At 41.6% G+C, this 12544-nt stretch overlaps 1 protein-coding gene across 1 annotated transcript in view; it reads right to left on the bottom strand.

Annotated features, from left to right (window-relative positions):
• The window catches only part of Hsepi (D-glucuronyl C5-epimerase), a 208722-nt gene extending 204129 nt beyond the window's left edge, over positions 1–4593 (bottom strand). The window contains exon 1 of the mRNA XM_080270673.1: positions 4396–4593. Within this exon, the coding sequence (XP_080126799.1) occupies positions 4396–4593 (198 nt within the window). The remainder of the gene's footprint in view (positions 1–4395) is intronic.
• Positions 4594–12544: the final 7951 nt, after the last annotated feature.

Raw genomic sequence — 12544 nt, 5'->3', positions numbered from 1 at the left:
GAGCATAGCACCCATTTGGCAACAAATTCTCGCCCCATTTCTGTTCAACTCACTAATGCAAAAGTTTGGCGTTACTCCCGCTCTTTCATGTCTACAACACGTCAACTCTGGAATGTCTTCTTCTGTCTGTGATTCCTGCTGCCTATGACCTCAGGTCTTTTAAACACAATGTGTCCAAGTCTCTCAAAATGAAAGGATTTTGAATTTGGTTCTCAGCTATTTTTATTCTTTCTTGGAGGAAACAATCTTGCAGGCTTCTGGCCTTTGGTTCCTTTTTCTTTGCATTAAAAGAAAAATGTCACTCACAATTCAAGCCCAGGGAATCCTCACCTTACAGGAATAACGTTCCACGCTCATGGGCTTCACATTACTGTCACCTAGGTTCATATTCTCGTCTGTCTAGAAAGCATCCTGGCACCTTGTCCTTAGCTCTACTTCTGCATGTATTGTTAGCGATCCCTTCTATGATGGTTATGTAATCTATGTGGAAAATAAAGACACAAGCAGCATACAAGGGATCAGTAGGTATAGCGGTCAAGGCAAATCGGAAACAAAAAAGTGCTACGAAACCTCCTTGAACGAAGAGAATACATGCCCTAGTATCAATCACACGACACAATACACTAATAATGCAAGTTAACTTCTAACAGAAAAAAACGAAACACTGGCACACTTCCAATCAAGTGTTACAGGAATATGAAAAGTACACAGCCAATGCCTCAAGACAAGACCCATCCCATCCATAGGACTCGGTTGCACCATCTTCCACCACAAAGAAATAAAACACCAAAAACTTCTTAGACCTGAACAAAATATGGAGGACATGTACGGACAGTGACGGTAAAACATATATAGCACTCTCTCTCTCTCTCTCTCTCTCTCCGCCACTGCCTCTGATCGACTAATTTCCGGAGTCACAGAAACTCGGAAGTGGAGGAAGGGAGGTGTGAGTTGGGGGGGGAGAGAGAGAGAGAGAGAGAGAGAGAGAGAGAGAGAGAGAATTTTCAACCTTTCCAGTGCACTTGAAAATTACTGGTTGATTTGGTGGAGGACCTATTTAGTTCTTAGCATATGAATTATTTATTACAGTTATACAACTATACTATCTACTTTTAAACTGGCCTAATATTGCCACTTCTCCATCTTAAATCCTGGACTAAAAGAAATAAACACTAAAATAACGAGTTAGTCACGAAGAAGTGCTAAGGAAACTATGAAAGGATGTAGAGTCATTGTACTGACTCTATCACTGAACCCAGACAGAGAATTCAAAACGACGAAAATCTCCTCTAGCTCATCTGGACAATGCGCAGCAAACAAGATGAAAAAATCGAGACTCACGGCTCTCATATCTAGATTCCTCAATATCAGGCAACCACGGCTTACCTTCAAGTTGTGCAAGTAACTCACAAGCAAAATCCATCAGGCCAAAACAAACTAGCTATACCATCAAAAACTAAAATCTTCGCCAAGTTAATATGGACGAACTGCATGTGCATCTTGTTTTCATGGTCAGTCATTCAGATCGATTAATATCACTGCATAATATTTTCTTCACTATGTTTTAACCTACATTACTGTCATAGTCACTGTATTCACTACTGTTGTACCAGATTACAGCAATTTGTTCTCTCTCTCTCTCTCTCACACACACACACACACACACACACACACACACACACACAATATCGCGGTTTATTTTCCTCTCGATACAACACTACACCAGTTCTCTCTCTCTCTCTGACACACACACACAACTGATCATTCGTTCTGCCTCTATTATCGTCGACCATCAGCATTATTGTCGCAGGGCACCATTTATTACTTGCCACCCCTCCCTCTCATCACCACTACAATCACCATCATGCTCACAGATTACCTTTAGCTCAATGCCGAGGCCAGTCAGACTCCTCCACAAGTCTGTTTCACCACCGTTCCAGTTCATCCAGCAGTAAAATTGAGGAACTGGCTGTAAGCTGACTTTTGCGGGTCGTATTCAAAGGGAATATTGGAATTTCGCAAAAAAATGACTGCCTACTTTAATGACCCTCATGTAGCCTCCATCCTTCTTTTGTCAGAGTTTGTGGGCTTGGTTATCACAGCCAAGGCTCACAGCCCCATCGAGACACCACACTCACACACCAATATCATCGATCAAAAACTTTCTTCCATCTAAGACTTGGGTGAGGTAGAACTCAAAAACAAACAGAAAGCAAAAATGCAGAACAGTGAAGCAACAAATCCAACAAAATGGGCCAGAAAATCGTTCATATATTCATCATCATCATCATCATGCCAATATTCATTTTCACCTTAAAGATGAGGTGAGACGGCACACCAAAGAAAAATATGCATACATGATGCACAACCATCAGACAGCTCATTCAAAGATTTAAGCCACACAATTACTCACACGTAATTCACCATCATTATCACATTATCATTCCCATCTAACAAGAAGGGGTGAGGCAGTATCCAGAAAAAAAGAAAGAGAGGGGACGCAAATAGATGAACCATCAGACACAATGCCCATTGAAACAGGCTACAAAGTTATTCATCTATCATTACAGCTTTTGAAATCCTGGCCCCACCTCACAGGTAAAATCATCTGCGCGTTTTTTTTTTCTACATAAGTGTACTTCACAGACACCTATGGAAGTCACTATGATTCAAGTTTCTTTGCCACAATGCAGATTCAGGGGTATATGCACTTAATCCCTTCATTATGTCCACGATTTTTTTTTTTTTTACTTATTCCATGTTACCACCATGCAATTATACTCGGCATATGTATTAAAGGATTAGTGGAGATTGTTTCTAACCCCTTCAGTACTAGGAAATACTCAACCGAAAAAAACTGTCATCTGCAAGGAGTAATTAACTACAAAAGGACTTAACGTTGTTGGGATGTTGTATTTGGCGTTAAGACCAACTATATTTGGCTGGATGCCTCACTGACAGTTCCTCTATTGCTGTGCTGTACTTTATCCACTTGTTTATTTTATTTACTGTATTCATTGATACTTCCCTCCTCATTAGTGGGAAACAGGATTAACCTCTTCTCTCTGATAACGTATTTCATTTCATTCTTGCTGCCTTCACACGATTTTATTCTCATTGGGGGAAACTTTCCGAACTAGGAGGTATACATTCACCCTTCATTAACACCATCAGTACCAATGACCTACTAAGCTGAATAAAATCATATTGAGTGTAAGAATACAAAGTGTGTTATTATATTGAATGGCTCATGAAAATGATAGGGATAATAAAAATAATGATTATAAACTTTGCTTCCTGTCCAATCTCTCTCTCTCTCTCTCTCTCTCTCTCTCTCCACCGCACTACCACCTCCATCAGTAACACAGTATCGACCTCGTCTTCTTACCTTCTGCTCACCTGGTCCATTACTCACCATTATGGGTGCTGTCATCACCTCTTCCTCATCAACAAAACAACACCATGCACCAAAGCAGGACACCAACCCTTATCATCAAGTAGTACATTCGCAGTGGTCGCTATCACACCATCATAAACAACGTTACTTTCGCTATTGGAACCCCGTACACTAATTAAGAAGTTGCAAAAAAGAAAAAATGAAAATGAATATTCAAGGCCAGTATTCTCTTCGTTAAAGAAGGCAGTTCTGAACATTGCACAAAAATATTCTGTTGTATGTTACTAAAACTATTTCGGTATTCAAAGAAATGAGTAACCTAACAGACCGCAAAAATTTAATATTCGATACATCGCTACGAAAGATATGCACAAATGTTTCCGAAGCTGTTGTGAATGTGACTCTCAAGCTGGAATGACTTCTGAAATGTGCCCAGCTTCTACTCAGATAATTTCTGTCATTCCCACGCCACTCCATCATCCCTAGTCTTTAAATTATACTGTAACTGCCACGTCCAGGATGGCATAACTTTATGCTTGGCAAACTGTGACCATAAATAGTATTAGTTTCTCGTGACTTTCAATTCGCAATAATTTTGTCAAAGGAGTGCGCAGTGCATACACCTCTTTCTGAATTCACTTTGTTTCTGATGATGCCAAGGGAACAATAATGGTCGCCACTTTTATCAGCATGTCACACTGAGCAAAGTAACTAAATATAACGAGCGGGAAGCTAAAGACCCTTCATAATATTGGTGTCGGGATGCAGCAACTTCACCGTCCACAGTGTGGAATGCAAGCAGCCTAGTAGTTCCTACCAGCATGTGAATGGCAATGAACCGGGTGCTTTTTTACTGCTCTCCCCACACTCAAATAATTATTCCTAGCTCTATGTCTCACCCTCCCCCCTCTCACAAAGAAACGGAAAACAGGAATTCATGGTGATGATTCTTAGTAATAATGGATTTTTAAGATAAAGCAACACTGAAATTAACGTACCTGCTGGTGACTTGTCTGAAGTGGAGAGCGGTGCAGCTGCTGCTGTTGAGGTTGTGGTTGCTGCTGCTGGCTGTAGTGGTGGTGGTGGTGGTGAGGGAGAAGGGGTTGTGGTGGACGGCACTGCGACCACAGCAGCACTGTGGTTAGCAGCACCCCAACACTGCCCCCCACCAGCACCCCCCTCACCGTCACCCTCATCCTCGCCACCCCCACCCTCACCCCTCACCCCCACCCGTCTACGCTGAGGGTGTGGTTCTGATTGCACGCCCTCTACCCACCATTCCCCGGGGCGGGATGGCCTTGACGGTAGCGGCTGTTGTGTGTGATCACTGGTGCTCCTATGCCAGGTAAGTAGTATGGGGCGGGACTGTATGTGGTCCTCAGTAGGGGTTTATGGTGGTGACTGGTGGGCAGAGGTGTGGGTGGGTCCTGGTAGTGGGTGGCAGTGGGTTTTTGAAGGGGACGGGAGCAAATACAAGTGGGCTCAAAGGGGCTCTCAAAGCAGGTGGAAGTGGGTGTTAAAGGTGGGTCCTGGAAGTGGGCAGCAGTGGGTGGAGTGGGCGGGTGGCGGTGGGTCCTGATGGTGGATGTGGGTGGGTCTTGAAAGTGGGCAGCGGTGAGCGACTGCGGTGGGGTCGTGGTGGTGGTAGTTGCGGTAGTAGTGGCTGCAGTAGTTTTGTGGTAGTGGCTGTAGCACTGACAACACTGAAGCAGTAGGTATGATTGCAACCGTAGTTAAAATACTTATATATGAGGTAGCTCTGGGTGTAAATGGGTTGGGCCCGAGTGTTCCACCTGATAGTAACCGTCACTCCTCACACTGAAAAAAAAAAAAGGAAAAAAGAACATTAGATATTTTATAAATGTGCAATCCTCATTACAGAAAACATCTAATTTATGGATTAAACTTCTCTGAAGAACACTCACTATAAGAAAAACTAAGGTATGGTGCTAGTTTGCACTTGCCCACAATAAATGAGATTTCATACTATTGCATGAAGGCAGTTATATGCAACCACTTACAATCATGCGAAGTCATACAACCATTCCCTGCTAGGAAGAAATGAGGTTGTAACCAGCACTGACAAAAACAAGTACGTAAAATGCTTGGTTTTGTGGCTGTCAAATTCTGGTGGTGTTTACATAACAACAGTAACATAATAACAACCTCAGTACAATACTAACCTAATACTCGATTATAATGCCCATAAAGGAAGGCTGGCTTTACCAGTTCATTGTACAGGACTGTACTGTACTGTATATCACGATGAGCTGCAGTAAGAGGTCTGCCCACAAACTATTTTTTTTTCTTTTTTTTAGGCAGAAGGAATAAGTAAGAGGTTTCATAATCGTAAACAAAATTTCACGTGATTTTTGCCTCACCTGTTACCTACCAATATAGCTGGCTTGTGGTGGTTACTGAACAACTTACCGCAAGAAAAACGATGAGGCAACTAAATACAGTATAAATATGGAGAATGCCTATTTTGCAACCGTCGGGATGTTTCTTGGGTTAGGTGATTTCACAACAAAGTCACTTCAAACCCTGCCAGTGAAGCGCATCTTATAAACACCAACATGTTTTTGGTAATCTGTGGCGAGGGTGACACAAACCTGTTCCCCCATCTGTCCATAAGCAGACCTTAATTCCAAAAAGGGTGGTCACAAACAAACGACTCCACGTCAACTTGTCCTCGGCCATTAGGTTGCTCTTCCTCCAACTCACAGCAACTTCATTTTCATTTCTCTCCAGTGTCCACTCAATCCTTCCATCTCATCATCGGTCTCCTCCTCCCTCCCAACCCCTCCATCTCACATTTTCCTAGTAACTCTGCTCATACTCGAGACAATTCTGCGAGGTGCTGAATGGTTCCTCTAACTAGCAAATCAATAGTACACCTCTTACACAATCTTGCTTTACAGCAATGGTTCTTAACCTTTTTTGCGTCACGGACCCCTTCGAGAATCTGGTGAAAGCTATGAACCCCTTCCCCATACAAATGCACATAAGCACATAAACACAGCATTTTGCACGCAACGAGTATATTTTACTGAAAACTACCTCACGCAGTGTATGACATACACAAATGTAAAACATCTTCACAAAGAATTATGTTCCTCACTCTTTTTCATGCAAAAACTAATGACCACTCGAAAAAATGAAGTACATCCAACTTGTGCAAATAAAACAAAATGTAACTTTAATTCTACCCAAAAGTTCATGTCAATGAGAGGGCTGTTGTTTGGCTTGAATAAGATGAAATTGTGGGGTGGTCTTTGGCAAGGAAACACGCATGTCGTTGTTGACATCCAATTGATTTTGGTTTTTCGTTTGGTAGAAACAAGCGCTGAAAACCCTGACTCGCAAAGGTGTGTACAGTAGTAGCAAACGGAATCAGAACACCCATAGCTCGCTTTGCAAGACGAGGGTAGGCTTGTGTCAACGAAAAACAAAATTCTTCAAGACTCTTAGAGTTCTTTTTTGGGGAGAGGGGGCAGCTAATTATGCCAAACGGCATCACGCAATATCGTTAAATTGTTCTCAATTATTCTGACCTTCACGGACCCCCTGAAGCCCATCCATGGACCCCTTGGGGGTCCATGAACCCCAGGTTAAGAACCCCTTCTCTACAGGGTGATTCATAAAAATGTACAATAAATTGCAGAGTGTAATCCTGAGACTATTCTAAGCAATAACGTCAATATGACAAAATGTCGAAATTCTCATGGTTTCATAGTAACAACACTTTGAAGTGTATGAGGAAATGTTAGTGCGTTTAGGACTGGAACAACTGTCGATTATTGTTATTTAATCAAACAGCTGTACGCATTGTTATAAAGATGCTTCATTCACAAAGTGGGTGTTAGACGAACTCCAGGTAAGTTCAGTGAGACAATGGAGTTGAGTTACTGTATGAGGTAACGGCAGGTAGCTGTAGTTTAAGCTAGTGGGTAAGGGTGATTACGGTGTTGTGGGCTTGCTGTTGCAGACCGGCTTACACACATCGAAGCACTGAAGCCTTCACTGAGGTAGAAGGTGAGAATTTTTAGCCTGTATGGTTTATCAGCACAACTTTAACACATCATGCAGAGCTCTGTGTATTAAAATTACTAAAATGTATGGATATTTTACTAAGACCTCGTGAACATTACCTCATCCACTTTTAAACCATTGTTGCTATGAGGATCTCGACATATCATCATATCGACATTATGGCTTCGAATTGTCTCAGTATTATATCCTGCAATTTACTGTACGTTTATGAATCACTTTGTACATTCCCGATATTGTCGGCCATACTTTACCCAGGCTGGAGGGAATCATTCAAAGTAAAGGGTAGTTAATTCCTCCAGTCCAACGATATCTTTCAGTATTACGTATCAGCTATCTCAGAACGAGTGCATTCAGCTTAGGAGAGCACCCTACTACTGAAGGCGTTAATAAAGGCTGTTTATAACCCCCAATAAACAAAAAAAATGCCGAACTATACATAAAATTGTCTGGGGATAGGAAGAGTAATAAAAAAGCCGCCCTCGTAGTGAATGGGTTAAAATTAAAACTCCAACAACTTCAACACCTCCCATCCAACAACAAAAGACGGAGCTGCGACCCCTCCTCCCCCTGTGACTACCGTTAACCATCCTGATCCCGTGAGCAAGAATGGAGCGATCGTTATGGTGGATGGAAGTTGTATGTCAGAAGGAACTGGCAGGCTTTGTTGTGTTGTGGTGGTAGTGCGATAGCTGGATAATGGTGATACGCGGGTAATCGTGGTGTGATGGTGGTGGTAGGGTAGGAGGGGAATAAGTGTGGTGGTGTATGGTAGATATACTGGTGTGGTGGTGGTGTGATGTAGCTGGATAATGGCGGTGTGGTGTTGTAGGCTGGTAATGATGTCGTGTTGCAGGCAAGTAATGGTGTGGCGGTGGTGCGGTAGGTTGATAACTGTGTGGTGTTGGTGTGGTAAGCAAGAACATACGGTGTTGTAGTTGTGTGAGAGAATTTTAAATGGAGGTGGTGTACTAGTCACTAAAAGATGGTGTGGCACTACAAGAATGAGATCCATCCATCTATCATCTAATCCTGTGTTGCCCCATGATGAGCGTTGGAGCCCGGGGCTAGGCAAGTTGGTCCTGACTCATTCCTGAGTGGCATTACGTGAGCAATAAACCCCAACCATCCCTTGGATATAAACCTACACAGGCTCAATCCGGTTGGAGTGCCTTAATTACCCACGAAATCACCAGGCGCCATGGTATGGTCATGGTTACCACCCAACGTAGTAAATGGTTTCCTGGTATACAGGAAACCATTTGGCTTGCCATTCTGTGTAGAGGCACCCATAGACCGAAGGAAGAGGAAAGGAAGAGGGAAAGAAAGACAGAAGAGAAAGGAAGGAAGAGAAGAAAGGGCAGTCACCCGAAAACAGCACTATATCGAGTGAGTGAATGGTGAGTGCCTCCACTTGCCTCCACAAGAATAAGAATTAAAAATTGTAATTTTCCATGCCCGTGAACAAATGCATGTGTGTTCATTTCACCTTAATTTGGCACATATCCCCCTCTTTTTGAGCATATTTCACGAACCTCAATGATAGAAAAAAAGACAAAGCTATGGCTCTACATCCTTTCGATAGTATTTCTTCGTGACTAACACCATGTCTTGATTTTAATTTCGTTACAATTCTGCTTTCAAGATGGAGAGATGGCAAACTTAGTTCACGTTAACGTGATGAGAATATACACTTCATAAGAGCACAAGAGAGGCAAGGATGAGGAGTCTGCAAATGTTGGCCACTGGACTGATCTACTCTGAGAAGAAAATGCAGTTTTACTGATTTCGTCACTATTCTACCTGAGCGATTTATTCGCACATTACACCTTATGAATCTCTTGTATGTTGTTGATGGAAACCATGTCTATTCAGTACGACTGAAATTGCATACAAGAGAACGTTATGGTGCAACATGTAAAATAAATTACATGGGATAGGTGTTACGAAGCCTGCTATGTTTTCTAAAATGCGACTCATGGTTAGTGTTTTTAAGCCACCCTTCTGCCATTCATGAAATATGAGAGTCTCTCAAAGATAATTTTCATCAATCGATAATACCAATCTTTGAATCATAATCTCCCAGGAAGAGACTGGGCATGTGTCTTTCGTATCCCAGTTAAATATATGAGGTACCTACTATATTCTTGCAACAATTTTTGCAGCAGATTTTATTCAACTCTAGGAATGCTTCAAACTGGATAGGTTAGATAATATTGTCTTTATTAACTACTTCATTAGCAAAGATTCCTTCAAAAGCTGAAATAAATCCGGTACGGTAGCTTGATTAAAATGAAAAATACAACATTGTGTTGAAGGAGTTAGTGCTACGCAAATCTTGTTTCTTGTAAACACACTGCTGTTAACTGCGGATGAAGTCGCAGAGTACTTCTAAAGCATTCTTTCTTTTAAGCCCTTCATTATGAGAGGTCCTTTCAAAGATGGGCATAATCGCCTGGCAGAAGCAAAAATAAAACGCAGAAAGCTTCCTCGTGCTGAAAAAAAAAAAAAAAAAAAAAAAAAAAAAAAGTCAGACGGTATCGAGAACACGATTTTTAAAATCATCACAATAATCAAGGAGATTAATACTCCAAGAATGTATTTTACGTTCTAAAAATATTCAGTATTTTTTTCATTGCAGGTCATTTATGCAATGTGTCTAAATCTGCTCTAATGATAAGTTACTGCATTTGACGTTATCATATATAAAATTTCATTCTTAGTCTTACTTTATCTATACTCTTCAACATATTTCAATTTTATTCATAAGTGCAGGCTTGTGTGATCTGTATCAGTCTATGTCAAGTCCACAGCAGAACCAGATCTTTATTACTGGTGGGAGAGTGATACGTACGAATTTTTCCTTCCTAATAATGGCAACGTGCTAATGGAGCGTTTTTTTTTTTTTTTTCCTAATAGCTAAAAGCATGTGAAAGTCGTAGGGTTGTATTGAAGTACACACGGTGCACACTATCAGCACCCATTTTCTATGTCTGCCACGGTTTGGGTTCAAACCCATGACTCGAGGCATACCTATCACGACACAAGTCAGCCGCACCTGCTTATGTATGATATTTAAAACAAGAAACAAACATTATTAAAACTGGATTTTTTTTCTTTTGACGTTCTCATGTCAAAAATTTTGTGGAAAATTTCTAACACTGTCTCAAGATGGTATTACCTCCTGCTACCACCAGTCAATTTCCCAGCGTAGGGGAAATCAGAAAAGGAAAAAAATAAAGAAAAGGGAAGAAAAAAGGGAGACAATGATGAAGTGGAAGAGAGAGAGAGAGAGAGAGAGAGAGAGAGAGAGAGAGAGAGAGAGAGAGGACTGGATGTGACTGGACCATTACAACCTGACGTGACGAGAGAGAGAGAGAGATAATGGAGAGAGAGAGAGAGAGAGATAATGGAGGAATACTTGAAGAATAAGATGAAAAGGAAAATTGCTAGGATTGTGGTAACACCTTCAATACGACATTGCTTCTTCCCATTTATGAATTTGGCAGCATCTTCTCACTTGATGTAAAGCTGCCTGCTTCTTCCTTCACCTTCATCATTCTTTTATCGTGTCCACTCTCCTCTAATCCTATTTCTTCCATCCTTCCTCACTTTTTATTACTCTTATTTCCACTTCAGGTGGTTCTACATTAGTGGCAAATGTAACAGTTTCCTATAACACAACAAACCATTTACAGCGCTGAGTGGTAACCATATAGCCAAACAACGGGGTCATATGGAGCGTACTATGGAGACGCAAATGAGATGTTCATTCGGAAACCAAACCTCTGTACTCTTCCCCACGCCTCACTGGCGAGGCGCAGTCTATTGCAATGGAACATTGGTCATTGCACAGGATGGACCTGCAGGAGAGGTTGTTTGCCTGCGGTTGATGGGTTTGCTTGGCCAGACAGACTGAAGTTACTCTACAACTACTTGTTCAAGATCGGGACAACCGTAGTATTCTTTTCCAGCTAAAAAGACAATTTTATTCAACTGACAGTGGGTAAAGGATGCTGAGTGTTAAGACTTATACTACTAACTCTCATGGCCAGGTCAACTTTAGTAAAGGTATTTTATTCGTTTTGTTTTGTTTTGTTTTTCTATGCAAGGAAGATGGATCCACAGGCTAGAAGCCCACAAGACTGTTTCTCCAGGGAAAAAATAAATAAATAAATAACATAGCCAAATTCATGATTCTTTCAAGATGCCTGGACACACTGCGTTCAAAAGACTGGAGGTCAAAGGCAGTAGGAAATACAGACAGAGGTGGACAGTTCCAGAGTTGACCTGTTGCATACATGATGGACTGGGAGTAACAGTGAACTCTTGCATTAGAGAGCTGGACAGAAAAGGGACGGGAGTTTGCTGCCAGACGGGTGCTATGCACCCTCCGTGATGTTGGAAGGATGCTAGCAGACAGTTGAGAGAAGCAGTGACAATTGAAGTGGTGACAGAAATGAGATGAAGATGCAACAATGCAGTGAAGAGACAGAGGTTGAAGGGAACCAGTAAAAGGATGAGATTTAAATGAGACAAAAAGCCCAACTCAACTTGTTGAGACGAGATGTATGTGGGGAGTCTCCCCATACATGAGAGTTGTACTCTACACAGGGGCAACGTAAACCGATGTATAAAGTCAACACTTGTGTGGGAGTAAAGAAGGCACATGGTTGACTTAACACACCTAATCACTTGGAAGCAGAGTTTACAAGAAGTGATATGATCTTTTCAAGATATATACTGCAAATCCTGAGAAGATGAAACCCCAAGAATGTTCAATGATGATGTAGGGCTGAGTTGGAGATATTGAAATTACCATCAGCCGAGTGCTGATACTAGTACCATTAACTCTTTCATGGTGGGCACAGTTTTGGTATTCTATTGAAGCTAATGCTGAGTGAGTACAGGTGTATTAATTCTGAATCCATCAGCCCTCTCATGGTCGGGAAAGTAGCATTTTATTCCAGCTAACAGCTGATGATTTCATTAGCTCGAGTGGGTCATAGCAACCTGAGTAAACTGGATGGGTATGATCTAGAAAGAAGGCAGCACACAAGTAGAACTATTAACAGATTGTCAATTAACCTTAACGTT

The sequence above is a fragment of the Coenobita brevimanus genome, chromosome 42, assembly GCF_032717465.1.
Source record: "Coenobita brevimanus isolate Jiangsu-jjx chromosome 42, ASM3271746v2, whole genome shotgun sequence".
Classification (NCBI taxonomy): Eukaryota; Metazoa; Arthropoda; class Malacostraca; order Decapoda; family Coenobitidae; genus Coenobita; species Coenobita brevimanus.
This window is presented reverse-complemented; position numbering and strand designations above follow the sequence as displayed.